This window comes from Clarias gariepinus, chromosome 6, assembly GCF_024256425.1.
Source record: "Clarias gariepinus isolate MV-2021 ecotype Netherlands chromosome 6, CGAR_prim_01v2, whole genome shotgun sequence".
Lineage (NCBI taxonomy): Eukaryota > Metazoa > Chordata > Actinopteri > Siluriformes > Clariidae > Clarias > Clarias gariepinus.
Genome location: NC_071105.1, coordinates 12,854,071 through 12,877,184, shown reverse-complemented (window position 1 = coordinate 12,877,184; position 23,114 = coordinate 12,854,071). Strand labels below are relative to the sequence as shown.

The 23,114-nt window shown below is 38.0% G+C and overlaps 1 protein-coding gene across 6 annotated transcripts in view; it reads left to right on the top strand.

Annotated features, from left to right (window-relative positions):
- Window positions 1-23,114, top strand: part of lpp (LIM domain containing preferred translocation partner in lipoma) — a 219,919-nt gene that overhangs the window by 174,219 nt on the left and 22,586 nt on the right. For all 6 annotated transcript variants that reach the window (XM_053498230.1, XM_053498224.1, XM_053498227.1 and 3 more), the window contains 2 exons: window positions 5,771-5,870; window positions 22,256-22,425. In XM_053498230.1, coding sequence (XP_053354205.1) covers window positions 5,771-5,870; window positions 22,256-22,425 — 270 coding nt within the window. The remainder of the gene's footprint in view (window positions 1-5,770; window positions 5,871-22,255; window positions 22,426-23,114) is intronic.

Sequence of the window (23,114 nt, the reverse complement as noted above, 5' to 3'; positions counted from 1 at the left end):
TGTCAGTTCATCAATCACTTAAAGGGATTTTTTTATTTATGTGTTCTCAAAAACATGTTTTTTAAATTCTTCCCATGTGCTTTTTTTTTTTTTTACACTGCCATGTGCTTTGCTTTAGTCCTTTGTCTTCTTTGTCCTAATATTGGTCTATTACCTAATATGTTCACCTGTTCTGAGTTCCTGCTTTAACCGATTCCTGTCATTCAGTTCTTTTCACTTGATGCAAAGTAAAATAGATAGATAGGTAGATATCTATGGTATGATAGGTATGTAGATACTTTATTGATCCCAAAGGAAAATCCAGATATCCAGCAGCAATGGAGACTGTAGCACATAACTGTAGTTATACTGTAGATGTCATGGCACACTGTATCTTGCATATAGTCAGTATACTGTACACACGCTGATGTGAGAACTGACCAGAAGTAACTAGTGCAATGCTTAGATAATAAAAATAATAATAATTGACCTCTCGGTCATAGGTTTGGGATCATTTGCAGATTTCTTTGTTTTTGTTTACTGACTTATTTTCTACATTCTACAACAAAACTGGGAATTTCAAAACTATTAAATAACACATATGGCCTTAGGTAATTATGTAACAACCACAACAACAGTCAGTTGGACATCAGCTGTTCTGGAATAGTTCTTGCAAGAACAGTATTGTCAAGTGCATTTGCAAAACCCTTTAAGCACCATGATGAAACTGGCTCTCATAAAGACCTTCTCAGAAAACCAAGACCAAAACTTACGTAAGTTTGTTTAGAGAGTTACCAGATCAAAAATCACCAATTAAACAGCATCTCAGATTAGAGCCGTTATGAGGCTTTACAGATCATGAGTAGCAGATGCAACTGTTTGGAGGAGATTATTGCATATTTTGGACGACTTCAACATTGTTTTATTTATGCGTAGAAAAAAAAAAAAACAGGAACGACCCATGGGGTTCGAAAGTGATCCCTAACGTTTGAGCGATGGTGTGTATAAGATCATAAAATATAAATAAAATATAAAAATCACAAGCTTAACAATAAATAAATCAATAAATAAAAAGGGGGAACTAATAAGTGAAATAAAGTCAATTGCAGTGCAACCTTGATGTGCAGTTTTATTTGTGGCAAAGCGAAAACAGTGCATATAGTATCAGTTGTGCAAGAGACTGAGTAATTGTGCAAAACACACAGTCTGTTCTAAGCCCAGATCCCCAACTCCACGTGCCCATGGCCCTGTGGAGAGGTGTCGGAGAGCCGAATGTCTCTGGGGACTAAGGATTACCCGGGTCTTGCTCTCCTATGAATCGAAACTTTGATTATTAGATCATGAAAAGAATAAATTGAATAAACGCCACTCATTTCGCACCCTTGCCTTCTATACATCCGTCTAGTGCGTCACACAGTTCAGTCTCCTCCTTGTAAGAGTTCCCTAATCGCAGGGATATTTAGAGCTATAGGATGTGGGGAGCTCTTTGGAGAAGTGTGTAAGAAACGCTGAGCTGTGAAACCTGTGGTTTTCTTGTGTGTACAGATATTGTGGGAAAGGAGGTCCTGAGAAATTACTAAACCTCAAAATCAACCACATCAAATGGGAAACATTTAGGCTTTACTGTATATAGTGTACACCTGGCCTATTCACCCGAGACTGATTCATGATATCGCGCTCTCTCAGTAGGGTATGAGGCCATGTTCTTCCTGCCTCTGTTCGGTCTGGACGCAAGTGCCGTCCTCTCATTGTTTTGGTAACGGTGTTTGTTATAAGCTCTTATAATCCTCCATGTATTATACCATCCTACAGTATGTAACAGCAACAAATGTCTTCAATCCCATGTGGATTTACTGAAATGGCACAATGGGGTGCAGGGGAGGGGGCAACTGCACTGCACCCATTCCTGCTTCTATTATTACTATTTAATTAGATGTAAGGCATTATTTTATGTCTGCCAGCGTGCCAGTGCTTTCACCATCTCTCTCTCTCCCCTTCTTTCTTTTTCTCTCACTTGGTAGAGTATTGTAAACTTTCAACTATGTGTTGTTTGTAGGAATAAAGCAGAACTTCTCTACTGAAAGAAAATAAGTTGCAAACTTCTCATAAAGGCATAGCCCCAAATTATTAAAAGATAAAGCGTTAAGTGCCGTTTTCTTAATTAACACATAAAAGACAAACTTGTTATGCAGTCATAGAGTTATTAACAAAAGAATCGGATGCATTTGTAGGTGTAGGGTGATGAAACGAGTGCACTGGCGACAGAGAAGCAGAAAGTTTGATTGAGAGACTAGGGTGTTGTAAATTGCATTCTGGGGTGATCCTGATTACAAAGCCCCTGTTGGAGACCAGGAGGTGAGAGCTTATGATTAGCGCTTTATTTCATAGAGCTGTGTCCAGGTTGACTTACAGCCTTATAATCATCCGCCCTGGCACTTGCACCGGTAACTAGTAGATCCATCAACCGCAAAGAACCTTGGATTATCTGGACAGTTGCATGAGCTCTGGCGGCTAGGCAGAAAGTGAGCCAACCAGTCACAGCAAATAACCATCAGTCAAATAACTTCTGTAGGGAAATCCAGACAGCCAGGTGATCACTGATATCCTAACGTACAGGAAACAGTTTGTGTGATTGCCTCTCTGTAGACCGTTCCATCAAACCCCTTAGTTATACAAATGACATGTCGGATATGAGATGATCAGTCTCATACTGAACATTTGACAAACTGTCCTTTAAATTTCTACAGTATGTACTGTACTTCCATATTGAAGTTAGATTACAGTGTTACGATGTTACTGATGTAAAGGGACTGTTTTACTTTCAACACTCAAGGAAATTTGTACATAGTACTACAAGCAAAAATGATGAGAGTCCTTATTAAACTTTTTGCTATCAGTATATAGATAGTTACTGTATATAATATTCTGTCCTTAAAATAAGCAGTGTCTTTTTTTATTAGATTATGGTTTAATTAAAACCTGACAGGGACAATATAATTAATTAACTGTTGCATTAATACAGTATATTTACTGATGGCCTAAAATACTCATCCATTCTATTTTAAGTGCATTTAAAAGCATGTACACTACCAGTCAAAAGTTTGTACACACCCTCTAATTCCGTTGTTTTGCCTGATTTCTATTTCTTTCTACATCGTAAAACAATGCTGTACAGTATGCATCCAAAACATGCAGTAACCTAAGTGAGCTTCTCCTCTGCAGCAGAGGTAAGTTTTGGTCCTGCGTTCCCGGCAGGGTTTCATGAGAGCCAGTTTCATCATGGTGCTTGAAGTTTTTTTAATGCACTTACATAATACTGTTCTTGCAAGAACAATTCCAGAACAGCTGACGTCTTTAAAAAAAAAAACACCTGACTGTTGTTATTTATGTCTAATTTTATCTGCTATTTTATAGTTTTGAAATATGCAGAAATGCAGAAAAATAAATCCAAATTTGTTGACTGCTAAACTATTGACTGGTGCTGAACATATTAGTGATTTCAGCCCAAACATTAAAATCTCACTGTGGCACAAGACTTCATTCGGCTCTTCACTTATGCAAAATGAGAAACATAAAACATTAATACACACGTTTGTTTTCTGCAGGCTCCACCCCATGTGCGTACTGTACTGTAGCTCTCATGTTACTCCCTAATACCTCTTCAGTCTGTAGTTATGCCTTGGGTAATCCGTGAATGCCGTGCTTTATGCAGAAACCTATCATTTACCTTTCCTAAACAAACAAGTTCTCTTTTTAACGTCAGTACCTGCAATTACCACAAAAATGAAATGACCCATGAGCAATTAAGTTCAGTTAAGTTCAGTTTAGCCCTTATATGTCACACGTATATTACTGCACAGTGACGTTCTTTATTCTTTGCATATCCCAGCTTCTTGTTAGTAGGCTGAGGTCAGCCATTATCACAGCGCCCCTGAAGCTGACAGGGTCAAGGGCCTTGCTCGAGGGCCCAACAGCGGCAATCTGTTGGAGGTGGAGCTTGAACCGCCGACCTTCCGATCAGTAACTGAGAGCTTTAACACACTGCTCCAAACTGTAATCATCTGCCCGTCTGGGAATCTCGCACATTAATAAAAATGAGATTTCGCCATTTAAAGTGCTTTGCAAGGGAGAGATGCATCTACTTCAGTCTAGGTTTATTTAAATCACTTTGACGAGCATGGTGCCATACCCTACTGCAAAAATAAATGTGATTAAGTTTTCTGCTTAATTTGAGCCCATTATATTTATTTAAAGTCAGTAAAGTCGATAGAGTTATAAAGTCAATCTGCTACATAGTTGAGAAATGCAACTTAATGTATCAACATTGTCCAAACCACATGAACAAGAGCTTGTCTATATGAGGGAAGAGACGAATCTTGCCGCAGCTCTGCTTGGATCAAGAGGGAGAGGAAGAGCAGAGAGAAAGTGTAAAAGGGGATTCATCGGTTTACCAAAGGGAGCATTCCGGCTTCTGTTCCAGGGTGATGGTGTTCCATGTGTTATTTTTGTGCGCTGTAAACAGTACTCGCACTTTTACAGCCTCACCGAGCGATACACTTGAGGGGAAAAGAATGATTACATTCAATTCTACACTGTTTATTCAAATTCTCTTTTCCTTTTTGGAGTTAAAATCATATATATATATATATATATATATATACACGGTACTGTGCGAAAGTCTTAGGCACCATATTATATGCTGTACCAATTTTGTTATATATGTTTATCATGTCTGCATAATTACAGTATGTGCAAAATCATGCAGTATTTCCATATATAACAAAAAAAAAAACATTACAAGAGAATTTATTCATGGCTGTAAAGAAAAAAGATATATAGTACAAGACAGACCAGTTTTCTGATGGAAACAAAAACCTAATGTACGCTCCTGGGATTTGCATAAAAATAGAGAGTGCGACAAAGTTACCAGATGAACTCATATTCTCCAGCAAACTCAGTAAAACCTAACAACTGTTTTCTTTTCTTAACTGCACAAATCTGTGTCTAAAACTCCTGATTTTAAGAAATTAGTTTTTACCCCAAATATTAACTGTTTATTTTATTATTCTTTATTGCTCTTTATGCAGAAATGTTTTCAAAAGCATCTTTTGCTTATTCCATATTGTTGCATGTGCCCAAGACGTTTGTGATGTTCCATTCTAAGATTGACGCAATAGCAGGAGATGAAAGTACGTGTATGTAGGGACTAGTTATTATGGATGTCTATATATACTGTATATATATATATATATATATATATATATATATATATATGTGTGTGTGCGTGTGTGTGGTCACCTCTGGGTCAACACACTGTTCCATAACCACTAATGGTCACTCCCTTGAGATGGAAATAACTTGACAAACAGTGCATGTGAGCGCATTTTGTTTGACCCTGTGGCTTTATACTGAACATTAACTCTTAGAGAATGACACATATGCTTGTTTTATTCAATATATTGCTTAAGTATTTTTCCTTTTTTTTTTAAAGGAAAGTTCTTTAAGCTACTGAAAATAAATGTCATATTTAAAAAAATTAACATAATTTATATCTGATTATTCATCATAAAAATAAGAAAATTGTCCCTGACTGCGGAAACCATGGTTTATGCAGGCTGAGCCAGTACAAGGTTTAAATCATTACGAGACAATAACACATGATGATGCAGTCATTTAAAAAAACGTTGTTTAAACAGGACATGGATTCTAAATAAAGGCTTGTGTGTGTGTGTAAGAAAGACTTTTTTTTTTTTTTGTACTATTGTGTAAACATGTCTCCTCTGTGATTCAGGCTCCAGGTCCGTCCAGTGCTCACCCAGAGGAAGAGTTGGACAGACTGACCAAGAAGATGCTATTCGACATGAACCACCCACCGTCAGAGGAATACTTCGGTCAGTAAGCCTCACACTTCCTTCATCTTTCACTATTCTCACTTCATGAAAATTAGAACAAACTTTCCACACTTGCAGTGAGCGAACCTTGTTTTTAGGGAAATCCTCAAAATAACATGATGGTCAGTCAAGTACCAGTCATAGTCACTTCCGCTTACACGTACCGGAATCCCCCCCTGCGTGCAACGCCGACATATCATTTATGATTCATCCCATTTCTCTCTGTTTATATAGAGATCATCTTGTGTATAAAAACACAATTTTTTTTCTTTTTTTTTCTTCTTGTGCATGTGCGGCTGGTCTGTGCGAGTGAATATTATTAAATTATTGTTAGGTATTTGAAATAAGGATGTGGCTTGTCTCAGACCCTGGCCAGGCTCATTTGCATGGAGAGATGGGAAGAGGCTTCTTCTTTTCCATTTGAGAAACAGGTGCATTTGTTACTTTGCAGAAGTGAACTTAACCCTGACAAATGCGGTGAAGTGCATGTGTCGGCGTAATCACTTTTGCTCGCCTTGCAATTTGAGCTTCCATTATAGTGTTTTCCATTAAATGACGGAAGAGAAGCACGATGCCTTTTTTTTTCTTTTTTCTTTTTTTTTTTTTTTTAAAACCATCAGGAGTATTATGCGTGTAGTAGATAGGGACCATTTAAATCTGTTGCCACTGTTGCTGATAATGCTGCTGGTCTTTAAGTGCATACATGATACCTACAGTACTTGTCTCTCTAACCCGCATTGTAGAGCACTATTTTCTCATTTGGGATGATACACACTCTACATTTATTTATATATATATATATATAATAATTTGAGATTCAGTGACATTCAAGATTTATTTTGTATTAAAGACAGTCTAGTTTTAACTTGTTTTATTGGCGTGTTGCTCTTTTTTTCATGTTGATTTCACTTTCATTACCCACAATGCCATGTGATAACCTGCTGTAAGTGACCGGTAGGATTAAGCCCTTACTTCAAGGCTGCCTAAACAGAGCAATGCAGCTGTGCTTTAGTCGTTTAAGATCTGGAGATCCCTTTCCTTGTGTCACCAACTGGATCCAACTGGTAAAATCTATTCCAATAGATCAGTTTCTAAAGCTTCAGATTTCATACTAACTCCATCAGATCCATCAGAGGCATCACACTCGTTGATACTTGTGACAGTGTGACCAAGTCTTGTCAAGTAGTACTGTAAAAGTAAAATTTCAATTAGGGAGAAAATCTGGATAAATCCCCAACAAAAAAAATCAGTAAAAATAATAATAATGATAAATAAAAAAATAATCATAATAAAAAAATATGTAACTATTAATGTATACCATGACCACATACATTACCACGCAAAAGTTTGGGATCACTTGCAGATTTCTTTGTTTTTGTCTACTTATTTATTTTTTACATTCTGAAACAAAACTGGGAATTTCTAAACTATAAAATAACACATATGTAATTAGGTAATTATGTAACAACAACAGTCAGTTGTTATTTTAAGACCCAGAGGTCATCCTTTCTGAAACAATTCTTGCAAGAACAGTATTGTCAAGTGCGTTTGCAAAACCCATCAACCACCATGATGAAACTGCCTCTTATTTCTGTTAAGCTACATTTTGAATTACAGCAATAGATTATTATTACAATAATATGTTTTTGTCCACTGTTAAAACCCAAATAATGTCAAGTGCATTTGCAAAACCCATCAAGCACCCTGATTAAACTGACTCTCATGAAGACCTTCCCAGGAAAGCAAGACCAAAACTTACAGTACCTGATTAGAGCTGTTATGTAGGCTTTACAGAGCATAAGTAGCAGATACATCTCAATATCAACTGTTCTAGTTCAAATATGATTGCATATTTTGGATGCCTTTTGATCATGAAGTTTAAAAAGTGTTCCCAAACTTTTGAGCAGTAGTGTATACAGTATACTGGACATACATTGCCAGTATTGGCCAACTCTTTTTTGGCCAAAGGATTTTAAAAAAGCATCCTAGGCCACCAGGCCATAAATGGGCCAAAATGGCATGTATGGTCTTAAACGAATGACTGAGCTTCATTCTCCTGGCATGGTCACACTAAATTAGGAAAAGATAAAAGACTTCAGTGGGATTGCTGCTGCAAAGATAAGAAAAAGAAAAGGTTTAAGACATGACTGCTTTAGGCGAATGGTTAAACCCAGGCAAGAGCTCTAGGCCATAAAGGAGCTCTTAATCTACTGGCTCGTAACCGAATGCTCTTTTGCTCCCTCTTTCTTACTTTTTATTCTTTTTTTTTTTTATCAAAAAATTTTAAAAATTATTTCAACCAGAGAAAAATGACATGGACTAGATTGATAATGACATGGTGCCACATATGAGGGTAAGTCAGGACAAAAGATGTTCTGGTATTCATCTATGTCTCCGCTGAGGACGTTTGAAGAACTGATGAAAACACTCAGCTGATTTGAAAATCATTTTTAAGATAAAATCACAAGTTCATTTGCCTTGAATGACTGTTTCAATGACCTGGATGATTGAATCGGTGCTCTGAGCCTTTAAGCAACAACCACTTATGTCTGGTCATATTTCTGACACTATGATTGAGGAGAGACCAAATTTCAAACATGGTTGTACATGTCAGAAGGTGAAGTAGAAGCAGTAAATGTCAAGACTTAGGACTGTGTGTAAGCCTCTTAGATGCAGTAGGTCAGCAAGACAGCATTGTAAACTGTGCAAAGGTCTTAAGCAACCCCTTATTTCCTCATATGAAATTAAATGATGTAGACTAAATGAAGGAAACGGGAAGAAATGTTTATGGCAACAGGCTGCAAAGTGTGTAAAGATACAATAAAAAATTGGTTGTTTATGTAATAACCTCAGCAGCAGCCTCATTTCCCCTCTCATTTGTATCAACCTTTCAGCATCATCGAATACTTTTGCTCAGTACTGTATACAGTGTGCTTTTGCTATATTCAATTTTTTTTTTATCTGATACATTTCATTAGCTTTGTCCTGATTAGTTAAAAACTTACTTCTACTAATTTTATTACTACTAATAATAATAACTTCACACCGTAACTAGATATTTGAAGTAGCTTGTAGGTGATTCATTCGAAAGAGGCCCAGAATATTCTGTAATAACCCTCGCTATGATGAAGCAATCTGAACTTGACGTATGTGTAATCGATTGCATTATATGCCGTGCTGGAAGTGATCTTCGTTTTCTGCCAGACACATTTCGTCACGGCGCGCCATGTTCCTGAATATACTGGACGTGTTGGGGGGGAAGGGGTGTGGGGGTGCGTGGGATAGCAGTAATTTCACATTGGATGTTTGCCTTCAAATCTTCCACAGTACAAGGCTTGTTGCAGTAGACTTTTCCTTCGAGCATACCCAAAGGGAAGAAGTCTGGTGGTGTCAGATCCGGTGAGTGTGGTGACCAAATTACCCTGTTGCCGAAGGAGGACTCGATTTCTACCATGCTTCTTTCCGATGTTGCTCCATCTTGCTGGAAGTAACCTTCCTTTATGTAATAACCTCAGCAGCAGCCTTACAATCATCCCAGCGTGTTCAAAGACACATATACGTATGAGGAGCACATCGTACGTTGCTTCATCCTAGCTAATTATATTCGGGGCCTGTTTTGCGTTAATCACCCTGTACTCTATCCCCAAGCCCCCCCCCCCCCCCTTTTTTTTTTTTCTCACCAACTGCGATTCCCATTCAACCCAGTTACTATTATATGGTAGCTAATAACCACTAAGGATGAAGGCTAGCATGCTTTCCCCAGAGACACTAAAGCCAGGCGAACTCATATTTTTATCCGGCTGTTTAAACTGCATCAGAGGGTGGCATAATACACTCGCTCAGGAAAGTGATATCGACCCTCAACCACCCATGACCGGTTTCTGTGATTGACAGGGGAGCGAGTATGTCATCCCTTTTATCCAGACAGCATGGCCAGTTTTGATCTATTGGCTCTTGGCCATTGATAGCTGTCACATTGTCACAAGCCTCAAATTTGTATAAGCACTGTAATTTGTAATTTGCACTGTATTTTTATTTTATTTTTTTTAAGAATATGTTTTAATACATGTTGTATGCCAAGTCATCCCAGAAAAGCGTCAATTCCTTAATTCCACTCTTTATCAGAGTTGGGTATAACGTGTTACTGTAATCTAATTACTTTTTCTGATTACAGTTACCAATATCGATAACATTACCAGCGTTACAAATAAAAATTAATCAAAATGCATTTAAAAATCAAACTGACCATTTTGATTCATACAAATTCACATTTCATACAAACTTAATGATTGAAATGGAATGAAACTTAATAAAAATTGCTAAAAGCGCTATACAAATAAAATTGAATTGAATTGAATTGAAAAATCACGTTTTGCGCGGCGGCATCAGTTAACGCGCATGCGCTGTAATCAATCGTCGGAGAGCTTTATAGTTATACATTTGATGTAACGACTTCGCTTCTTTTTTTTTTTTTTTTTTGCTCGGGCGGCACCACGGACACGAGGCGAGGTCTTACGGGGAAAGGAGTGAAAAAATTTTTACGCAGAGAAAGCCTGAGATTCATTAACATTAATTAGCGCCAGCTGGCCCGAACTAGCGGCCTCGCCCCTCACGCACCTGGGGGTAGGGAGCCTACGGAGTGAGCGAGGAGCGTAAACAGGTTGAGGCGCACGCCCATCACAGGCGCACGCCGTGACAGATGTTTTTAAAGTAACTTAAAAGTAACGTAATTAATAATTTGATTACGTTTTACATGTAATAATCAGTAATGTAATCAAATTACAATTTTAAAGTAGTAATTTGTAGTAGTTAACTTTTTTTTTGAGTAACATATCCAACACTGCTCATAATAAACTTAAAGTCAACCCCAAAGTATTAGTGTATTGATTCGCCTCGTGCAAAGACGGCTAGCTAAATCAATTAGCATGACAGCCAGTAGATGTTGACCTTTAAATTCTAAATTTAACTGGACAGGTTTTAATAAATTTGAGCTTGATGATCATGTAAACTCTCCTCACCGGTCATTAGTCACATTACAGGGAGTAAAAAGGCAGTGAAAGAAATGTACTCTTCATTCATTTACTCATTACATCCCACAATAGTGGCAACGATCCTCCTTTCCCGAGACCCCAACAGCTCAGCTAGGACTGAGCAAAGAAAACTCCAGAGCATAGGTTTACATAATCAAAGCTTTTTTTTTTTTGAAGGCATGTGGGTGGAAGTGGGACAAGAGTTGAAAGGTATCCTCAAGGCTAATAATTAAGCAGATGAATTGTGATCCGAGGCCAGTCTGTTTCTCAAAAAGAATCGTTCTTTGTCCTCCTCTAACCAAGTTTCATCGATGGCGTTAGCGACTTTGATGAGGTGCTGTTCAAATGGAAGAATAAAACCGTAGTAGCTTCTACAGCTTAAGCCGAGGCTTCAAGGTCTCCTGACGAACGCTTCGCCTTAGAGCTCGCCGTGGTGCGAGGGGAGAACTGCTATGCTTATGAATATTATTAGAGGGCAAGGCTGTGAGAACAAATGAGAACAAATTAGAGAAATATACATGGCTTGTACATCGATTATGTATCAAATGAAAAAAAAATTATCTGCCGTGACAGTTGAGGCGTTTGAGCCGAGACGCGTGAAGTTCAACAGCGTAGCAAGCGAGTGTTTCTAAGGAGCTAAAGCGGGACAAGGCGATGAATAATCTAGTTCTTCAGGTGCAGTGTACCATTTATAAATAAATGAACTCAACATTAAAACTTTCTCTGGTTTTCTGACTAATTAATATTTCCAACTTGATATATTATTTTAAATTAACTCCGGATTCATTGGATTTCTGATTGACTTTGAGGGAGTTATCACGAGACTTTTCTCTGATATTCCGTATGCGAGTTCCATTTTCAAATTTCTTAGATTCTTAAGATTTTTATGATTCAAAAGATGACAGAGGACATTTTGACAGCCCCTAAAAGATGCACAATCGTTGGACAAGCTCCCCTTTTCAGGACGTCTGGAGACTGGAGTTGGTGCTTTTGTCTGCGAGGCAATGTGAGAGGGATTCGGGAATCTCCACCTTCTTCCCAGCTTAATGTCAGCTAGAGGTGCTCGCATAATTTATAAGATACTTTGTCATGAAAAGTTGATGAAGAATGAAAGGGGCTTTGTTTCAGCACTGAAACTGTACTAGGTCAAGACCCAGAATATACAGGCGAATTGTTTAAATAGGTTAGGAGAGGTTTATCCCTGGTTTATGTGTCCCTGTTCATACTTGTGATTCTGTAAAGGAAATCTAAACTGTGCACTAGATAACCATTAAGAGTGTTTAATCGTTTGGGATGATTTTCAGATATTGAGTATCTGCGAGCATGTGGGTGCACTGGGCTTCTAAAACCCCGCGATTTCCGATTAATTAGCGCTTGCGGTGTTTCGAGACTGGTGTAAGCGTGTGTAAAGTGGGTTTGGAGGAACTGAATTCGGCAGATTTTTCATAATGTTACGCCTTAAAAATGTGTTTCTGTTCGGCATTCGGAAGCTTCTGCGTAGAATTTGTATTCGTTTGTATTCATAGCTCATCATGGCTAATCAAACTTAAATCCAGCCAATACTGGGCCCTGGCCAAGCGCCTGGTTCATCACCACACAATAGAATTTCTAGTCGGAACAGACTTTTCCTGCGAACTATCACCTCTGCGTAAGGTTAAGATGAAACGCCTTCAGGAACTTCTTGCTTCTTCAGAAACTAGACAAATACAACCGGTTACCATCATCCAGGGCAAAGCCTCAAGCGTATCTCATCCACTGTTTGAGTGGTACTCATACTGATCATCCTGGGTACCATTAATACAGTAGAGGAAGTATATTCACTCGCACTAGCTCACCGTCTATACCTCTTAATCCTGTATTCAGAGTCGCAGGGGGATTGGCACTTTGATCTCAGGAGACTTACACCCTTGGATTGGGGTGCCAATCAATCCATTTACACACTATGGACAATTTAGGAACATAATTTAACCTAACTGGCATGTGTTCATGATACAGGTCATGATGTCAAAAGCATTTTTATAGCTTCCCTTTTTCCTTTTACGTTGCATCCCAGTTACATTAATTTGAAAGCGATATCACGTTGATCAGACCTTTTTATTATCAAGAAAACATGCATATGTGAAAGTGTTTTCCTTCTTGTTTTTTTTTTTTTTTTTATTATTATTTCTTTCTGCTCCCTTACTGTATACTGTCGATCACGCCTCTGCTCTACTCTCACGCCGGCAAGGGCCGGAAAAGGTCTAAAAACCTGAATACGTGATCAAAGTTACCGCAGCCCTTGCTATCTTTTGGCTAATGCTCAACCATAACATCACACTTCAACAGTTAATTCCAGGTTAATGTATTGAACCATCCCTGCAGTATGCAATGCTATTCATGCCCAGTCTACTGAGTAATTACTGTAACTCTCACGGCCATATATGCAGATGAAGCAAGGCCAACCTTGTACATTCTAATACAGTGCTGTTACTACCAGTGGACGTCTGGTGTTGCCCTTATGGAAGGGGTAAGCTTAAGGTATGACCCGAGTACACTCGCCCACTCCATCTTGTCTTTTATTAAGTTGCATAGGTGATGAAGAGTGAGTGGATAAAATGAGTTAGTATCGAGGATTCCCGGGGCTCCTGCACCTGAAACCAATTCTTGTCTAAATACACAGCGCATCGTGCTTGTTCTCGGGGTATAGATCAATCCAAGACGGAGGTTAAATGTGATTTTTCAATAAGGAATCCTCACAGACATTGTAATTCAGTCCAGGACCGAGGTCTGCGAGTCTCCTTTTGGAGCTGCAAACATGATTTATTGTTGCTGCACTGGTGTTGTTTCGGGTTCCCATTGGACACCTTTGTTTAGTCGACACTACAAACTGTTGCCGAGAGAATTATTACTCCGAAGCGGTGTGTCAAGAGGCGAGGGCTGACTGATTTATCTGCCAAGAACAGAGTTTAGCTTTCTGTCAGTTCTTAAAAAGAAAGCAACAAGAAAAACTTGTGCTTGTTTTTTTTTGTTTTTTTTTTTCTTTTCTTTTTTTCGTTCTTGCAGTTGGGAATTCCAAGACTATGAACACTATTATTGAGTTAATTATGAAGTATATGAAAACACTCTAAACAGGCAGCATCTTATTTATCAGGCTTATTTATTTATAGTGTACTTTATATTAGCTGCCGATTGTATCGGCGACCTGTGGGATTTCAAGCTTTATTAAACCCTCAATCCAGGTCTTATGTGGATGAATCAAAATCGGAATCATTTTATTGGCTGCGAGTCGTAATCACAGAAAGAGCACACACACACACATACACAGAGTGTTCCTCATGGCTGTGTATTAAATGACCAATACATGTACTGTCATAATCCTTAAGTCCTTCTGTGCAACTACACTAGATATTTTCTGTCTCTCTTTCTCTCAAACACACACGTGCACGTATAGCTCTCGCAGAATTGTAATCTGTCAGCCAAAACATTAATAAACAATCGATTTAAATGCATGATTGCACTTCTTTCCACATCATTTAAACACAAGAACAGGGCAGTGGTGACTCAGTAGGTTAAAACTGTGGGTTACTGGGTTACTGATCAGAAGGTCACGGGTTTGAAGCCCAGCACCACCAGGCTTCCACTGTTGAGCCTTTAACCCTATCTGCTCCAGGGGCACTGTATCCTGACTGACCCTGTCCTTTAACTGTAGCTTCCTAACTGGCATATGCGAAACATTAACAGAACAGTAAACTGTATATGTACATTTACAGTATGGTGATGAGACTCTTAGTCTTAGTTGCAGTAAAGCATCTTAATGGTGCAAACATAAAAAAAAAAAAAGAGACACATCACTGTGAATGACGATCCCGGCTGAGGTGGCTCGGAGCCCACTGCAGTCGTCCCTGTGGGCATCCTGTAAAATCGATGGATATATATATATATATATATATATATATATATATATATATATATATACACTTATACTGTAACTAAGTCAGATACAGTTCCTATAAAGACACACACACACACACTCATTCTGACTTACTCTCACACACCTCCCTCCCTGCAAAACAACATGGTTTGTTGACCTGAACATGATATTCCAGTGGAATTTCAGGTACTGAAAGGCTGAAGTGCATTAATCACGCTCATTTACTCCACTGCCGCATGTAACCTTGGTCAGCTAAAGAAAGAAAGAACGAAAAGGCAGAGTGCAGAAACAATTTAGGAAGGAATGAGATAAATAACAAACTTCAATTAGAGTTGTTAGCAATGTCATATCTGGCGTCTATACTCCTAATGTGATGAGACGGTGCGTATCTACTATTAAACACTCAGTGATCCAGAATGATGTTCTGTGGCCACAATTAAGCACCAAGAATTCGGCATCAATTCTCTCTCTCTCTCTCCCTCTCTCTCTCTCTCTCTTTTTCTCTCTCCCTTTCTTGCCACTCTGTAATATATTTAGCAGTAAATTCTCAGGAGCAGAGTTTGCCATGGTGACATGTTTTTAAATTGTCTCCTTTTTTTTTTGCAGGTTTACTTTAATTTTTTTTAATTCCTATCGTCGTCGTTCCTAAAATCTAGGATGAACTGCATCTTTAAGATGCACCGTGTTCTCTTGCTGTAGTGCCACTATTTTAGTAATGCGCTATTGTTTATAGCGCAAAGCATTCCTTTCTGAAAGAGCAAGCATCTCGCACGCCAAGAATACGCTGCGTGCTCAGCGTGCTGGTGTATTTGTTTACACGTGTAGTCTCGTCTCCAGCTTTGTTTCCAGATACTGCAAACGCTGAACAGACTCTGTTGTTCTTTCAAAAAAAAAGGAAAAAAAAGGCACTAGCAAAAGTTTTGGCCTCTTCATCCGAAAAAGGAAAGTCGCTCATCTTTATGGATTTTTGTTGTTGGATTTAAAATGAAATGGCCCCCTGAAATGGAGTAGGAGCGTGAGGAGTCTTCTTGTGAGAACTTCTCGTCACTCACAGCATCCACTGTTGCCAAACAGCAGCACGGCCCTGCCACTGAGAACACATTATAAATCAATTATTTATGGAACGAAGTCAAGAACGCTTTAATCTTCCTCTTTTATCCAATTAGACTGCCTAAGCACAATAATGCTCCTCCGGCTCACATGCCACGTGCGCCGCCTCTTTTGCTCTTTATTCCCTTTTTTTTTTTTTAGTTTTGATAGAGAGGAGGCTTCTAAAGGGACGGCGAAAAAAGAAAAACGAGCCTGTGTAAAGTGTAAATGAACTTCTCTTCCCCGCTCGTTCTTTTTCCAAAGGAGTCGTTTGGAGATTTAATATGGAGAATCGCCCGCCGTTTTTTGAGCACCGGTGCGGGTCACCGATAAAGCAGTGGGAAAGTCTGTTAATGTGATGTGGATCTACTTTCTACCCCAGGGAGGCCATGAGGGCAACTAAGTCAAAAGAATTGCTTCTGTAGTGTATTACAGTACATATTGTATGTCAATATCATACTGTATCATCACTGGTATAAAAAGGCATGCTAGCCCAGGCACAGTAATCACTGATTTGACACACCGAGTCTATCTTTGTGCGTGTTTCGCCAAGAGTAAGTGAAAATGTTTTAGACTTCTTATTTTATTATGAGCGTTTTTGGAGACAGCTCGAGACATGCACACGTAAAACTCCACCGAGGCTGAGTGTCACTCACAGCCATGGGGCACAGACCTGCTAAATAACACATGCCTGCATATATACACACTCACAGGATACTGCTGAGTAACCTCTCGCTCACTCACCGTGTGTCGATACCGCTTGTACAGACTACCCTAGAAAAGTTAGAGCACCAGACGGGGTACCAATCCATCACTTACACTGCACACTCATTCACACACTAGGCAATTCGGGAACGCCAGTTAGACTAATCTGTACTGTATGTCTTCAGACTGTGGAAGGAAACCAGAGTACCCAGAGGAAACCCACCAAGCATGGGTAGAACATGCAAACTTCATACATACAGACACAGAGGCAGGAATTAAACTCTGAAACCTAGAGATGCAAGACAAGCAGTGGTAGCTAACCACTAAGCCGCCGTGCCGCCTCGCTGAGTAACCTACGTATGATGAGAAAATTTCCCTGAGGTTTTGCCTGCAGCTTCCCTCAGTTTAAGATTCACAGCTCACATTTAAAATCCCTTTTTGAAATACGGCGCTCATGATGGTGTGTATGTACTGTATTTCGAGTCACCATTTCAGAAGGGTCAAATATCGAACTGGAGATTAGAAATGACTGGATCTGGGTTCAATTGAGTGGTTAAACACATTATTAAACCTGGAAGGATAGTCCTGAACCACCAACTTTGGAAAAAATCAAACATCATGAACGGAGATCACATAAACCCTTGGTGAAGTTGCATGGTTAGACAAATCAAAAGTGAAAACCAGAGCTGTGTTTAATAGTGAAAGTAAGAGCATTTAAATTGCTAGAAAGCATAATCATGTGGTCTGATTGACCCTATTCCAGAGCAGAGGTACAGTAAGAAGTGAAGCACATGAAGCGATGCACCATCATGCGTAGTGGCCACTGTACAAGCCTCTGGAGGTAGTGTTATGATCTGGGGTTCCTTCAGGTGGTCAGCAACGTTATGTGGCAATAAAATTACGTCATCTGACGACCGGAATGTACTGAATGACCAGGTTATCACATCAATGAAGTTTTTTTCCCCCTGATGTCACAAACGTATTCCAGGACTTCAAGTTGTGAACGTGTGGTTGTGGTTCTGGAATCATTTTCACACATGAACTGGACACCACATTGTTTGCTGTGATCGAAGCTAAAGGTGAATTGAATGAAATCTTAGAGTGTACAATTATTATTATATATATATTTTTTGATCAGGCAGTGTATATAATCATAATATTATTCCTGACATTTCTATTAGGAATAGCAGTCTGTAATGGAAACCACCTACATGCACACACACATACAAAGGTGTTCCACTTACTGTATCAGAGTGGGAAAATGATAACAATGAAATTTGTTCCTGCTGTTAAATAAATGGGGATGTTAGATAATAAAAACATAGCCAGGTAAACAAAACCATCGAAGCCTACAGAAGTCCTCCAAGATGAATTTAAATAACCCACTCATCAAGTTCCTTATAATGGACATGAGAAAAAAAAGAGAAAGTTTGATTCAGATTCAGACATTTTGATGAATATTTTTTTTCCCCAAAGTATATCAGCCTAGAGTGTTCTTGAGTGCTTTATTAATCTACTTATTGCAAAAAAGGTAGTGCAAAATGATAACGATTAAAAAATTATATTAGGCAAAAAAATAATAACAATACAAAGAAATTTTGGCGTGACCGTCTCAGTGTATAGACCTGATTTGAAAGAAGAATTTCTTTATTCGTTCTTTTTCGTTCAAGTTTTTTTTCCTGGCAGACTAAAGTGTGTGTGTGTTTTTTCATATCTTACCTCTTAATAAACTGACGAAGTAAATTCACCTTGGGCTTCAAGACTAGGGTTCTCATTCACGAAGACTTTGATTTGTAACCTGAAAGGAAGGAATTCAGTATTTTTGTTTCCTTCTCAAGTACTGAAGAGCGTCTGATGCTCCTCCTGCTCCCGCTCATGTCTCCCGCTCAGTGACATGCTTGAACTTCAGCGATCGCCTCAAACGGCAGCTTTAAATGATGCAAACAGCCCGGGAAAGAGAAATAGCTCAAGAACTGTGGAATTGAAGTTTCAAATTAATTCACAATATCTCAAATATTCTTTTTTTTTTTTCCTTTTCCGATTCTGTCTGTCCTCAGATGTGTCGAAAAGAAAACACCACATGATAGGGTTATCTAAAGCCTATTATTTCCTGATACTGCTAATTAAATTGGCAGTGTCGTTAATTGGTTAAAAGATACCGTCTCATTGATCGGGTGACATCTAAAAGTCGGTTAAAGATATCGTCAGCTATCCGAATGCCTTGTGTTCCGATACACAATCAGGATTTTTAGTCGAGACAAAACTCTGCACTGACTCCACTTCCAAAGTTTCCTTTATGATAAAAAGAGCCGCTCTCTGATGGCACGTAAGTGACACTTAGTATTCATTAGATATGTCATAAGGAAAGCGAAGCGGGCGTTGATTAATGTAAAGGCATGATAAGTATGTCTGTTTTCCATTCTTTAAAACCGTGCCCTTTAAAAAGTTCATATTCTGCATGTTGTACTGGTTACTGTAATATTAATAAATCAAATGCTTAAACATATATGCATAATGTACTGTAGCAGTAGTTCTTGTAAAATTGTTGTGCATGGCATCTGAGTTAGTAACGCCATATCGATCTCTTCTTTTCCCCAGAAGGGAACTTCAGCTCTCTCCGCACTATATTAAAAGAACTGACCTTAATAAACGCCTTCAATTTCTTCAAGTTGTAGGGCAACCGATCACTTTACCCCTTTTTTTTTTTTAAATAGGATAAAATCACAACACTATAAAGGGGTAAATTCCCTTGAGATTAAAATCAGTCTAACTTTAGAAGTGTTCCTCATATTCAGTTTTCATTTGACATTGATTATAAACTCTTTCATCCATCAGACACCATTCTAGATCAGATCTCTGTGGAGAATAATCAGCACCAGATTCATCTTTTAAAAGAGGAGGAAACATTCAGGTTTTTTTTTTAAATGTTTTGAAAGATCAATTAATCATTTGCAGATGAAGTGTTTTTAATACTTGTCTGGTTTGAAGCTTTCATATTCAACTTGTTATTTGTGAAACCGAGAGAGGATGTGAACTTCTGAAGGCTGAAGTTAGGACGTCCTACGCTCGTTTCGGCTGCGCGCTACTCCACGTCCGTTCGGCAGGCACTTCATCCGTGCAATCAGCCAGTCCTGGTAGGGAGCGACTCATCCCAGTGGCAGTGCAGGGAATTAAAATCATGCAGATACAGGTCAAGAGCGTCAGTTAATCTTCACATGCAGCATCAGTATAGGCGGAAATGTCATCATGATTTTCACTGTACCGCTGTCGTGGGTGCCAGAAAGGTTTTGAGAATTTTTTTTTTTTTATTAAAGGTTTTGATTTTTTTTTTTTTTTTCATTTTTTTCAAAATACTAGTCTTTATAGAGGCTACACAGAATGGTGCGAAAACAAATAAATGTAGTAAGCAGTACTTATGAGTGAGAGGAGAAGGGCAAGATGGGTTCAAACTGACAGGAAGGCTGCAGTCATTCAAATACCCACTCTTCAGGACCATGGTGAACAGAAAATATATTTAAATTGTTTTTGTAAAGATAAAAACAAAAAAAAAACAGAAATAAAAACACAAGTAAATATTAGATACATATCCCTATACGGTTTATTCTGTACAGGTTCGCGGGAGGCCTGAAGCTCCTATCCCAGGGGACTCGGGGCACGAGGCGGGCTACACCCCAGACAGGGTGCCATTCCATTACAGGGCGCACGCACACGCACACGCACACACGCACTAAGAGCAATTTGGAAACACCAGTTAGTTTAATCTGCATGTCTTTGGATTAGAGGAGGAAACCATGGTACCTGGGGGAAAGCATTTAGAGAACATGCAAACTCCAGACACCAAAGGCGAGACTCAAACCCTTGACTCTGGAGGTGTGAGGCCACAGTGCTCTCCCTTATAATAGGTTTTTTAAATATATATTCATATAATGTATTTTTAATACAAAATGAGCAAATATAAAGTGTTTAAGTGGAAAACTGCACAATAATTTAAATGATAGAGATTTCTATAAAAATGTTGTCGTAGAAAGTAAAGATTTCTTCTATATACAGTAGTCATATATATTAAATATTTCAAGATGACAGTAAATCAGTTGTAAATAATTAAACTCATTTTAGAGATTTTTTTCCTATTTCAAGCCTAAGAGTTATAATATATATTGATTGTATATGATTACATACATTTAAATTATTGTTATCTTATAGTACATTAAACTTTATTGACAGTATTTCAGCTTGTTTAAATGTAAGGGTTTTGCAGTGAAAGTAAAGCAAATAATAAAGGCTCATCAATCATTGAAGTGAATATTTTATACTAGCGTCAGTAAATAGGCAATTAAATATGTAGGTAATTAAGTACTTGAGCAAATAAGTAAATACTGTGTATATGCATTTAAATATATAAGTAAATAAGTACACCAGTAAATAAGTACTATATGCAAGTAAATGAGTATACAAGTAAATAGCCAATTAATTACACAAGGAAATAACTCCATAAGTTAATAAGTATGTAAGTAAATAAGTAAGTAAAGAGTATGCAAGAAAATTAAACAAGTAAATAAATATGTATGTATGTACATGAGTAAATATGTAATTGAGTATGTAAGTAAATAAATAAGCAAATAAATCTGTAATAAAATACATAAGTAAACAAGTACTCAAAGAAATAGGCACGTAAATAAGTATTTAAGTAGATATGTAGTAAAAATACACAAGTACTGTAAATAAGTACATAAATAAAGAGGTATATGAGTAAATAAGTACATAGGTAAATAGATACGTACACAGGTAAAAAAATGAGTAAGTAAAGAATTACAAAATGAAAAAAAATTTAATTTATGCGTACGTGAGCACATAAGTAAGCAAATACCTTATGTAGGTGGGTAAATAAGTATACAAGTAAATAAATGAGCAAATACTGTAAGTAATCAGGTTTACAAGTAAATATGTAATAAAATACATAAGTAAGTAAATACTTAGATAAATAAGTGATCAAATAAATACACAAGTAAATAAGTATGTAAGTAAATATGTAATAAAATACAAAAGGACTGTAAATAAGTACATAAATAAAGGAGTATATGAGTAAATAAGAATGTAAGTAAAAAAGTACATAGATAAATAAGTAAATAAGTGCAAAATAAAATAAATAAAGACATGCAATATACTTTGTGTAAGTGGGTAAATAAGTACATAAGTCAGTAAATAAGTAAATAAATAAATATCCATTACAATCAGTATTTTCAGTCTTTCTTGGTATCTAGCACATGACTCAGCTGTTCTGACAGGCAGATAAAGTTCATTCCACCACCTGGGTGCCAGTGAGAGTTTTGATGCATATCTTTCTTCTATCTTGCGGGATGATACAGTAGGTGGAGAGGCTGTGCAATAATGTGACTTTTCTCTGTGAGTACTTCTGAATGATGTTCTGCACTAAAGGCTAAGTAGCATCTGCCAAAGCATCTGTTAATCAGTAGCACTTCGTAAATGTACAGCTGTTTCCAGGAGATTTTTCTTCTTTATTTATTTTTTTTACGACATGTCATCTTGTACGTCTGTGTTCATGATCTTGTGCACTGCCATGTAATCTATCATTGGTTTTAAATATGCGTTTAAGAGAGTATGATGCGTGTGTGTGTGTGTGTGTTTTGCAGGCCGCTGTGCGAGCTGTGGGGAGAACGTGGTTGGTGAGGGCACTGGCTGCACTGCCATGGATCAGGTGTTTCATGTGGACTGCTTCATTTGCATGACCTGCAACTGCAAGCTGAGAGGCAAACCCTTCTACGCCGTGGATAAGAAGGCCTACTGTGAGCCGTGTTACGTCGTGAGTGGGACAAACACACACACACACACACACACACACACACACACACACACACACACACACACACACACACACACAAGGAAACATAATTGAAAAAAATAGTTGTGATTTGTGCAGTAACAGGGATGTATTCAGGGGAGTATGTACAGTAAGAATCTCCTTCCACACATTTATCCTTTACAGGATTCGGATCTTAGACATAACTCCGGAGCTCTATAAATAAAAGAGAGGTTTTGCTGTACATTGGCCAAACTCGCTCTTTTAATAAGTTTTATAAATTTAAGGACCAGAAACCAGTCTCAGAAAATGTTTTCAGTTTGTCTTCATGGCTTTCTGTTTGAGTGTCTGTCTGTCTTTTTTCGTGGCTGTACATGTATGTCTGTATGTCTGTATGTCTGTCCAGCCAATTTTGTCACAGCATCACGCAAAACTGGCTCAACGGAATTTAATGAAACTTTCCCAGTCCTTTGGTATTTGCCTGAACTTAAAACTGCATCTAGTGCTTTTTTTTTTTTTTTTTTGAATGGACATAGCGCTTTTCCCCTTGAGGTAGGCATGACTATGAAACAATAAGGGTTGCATGAAATGCACAAGATGAGACACAACCGTATGCAACGAACTTCCACAATCCTTACCAAACAAAACAATATGATGCTTTTTTAAAATTCCAGTAGGATTTAATTATTTTC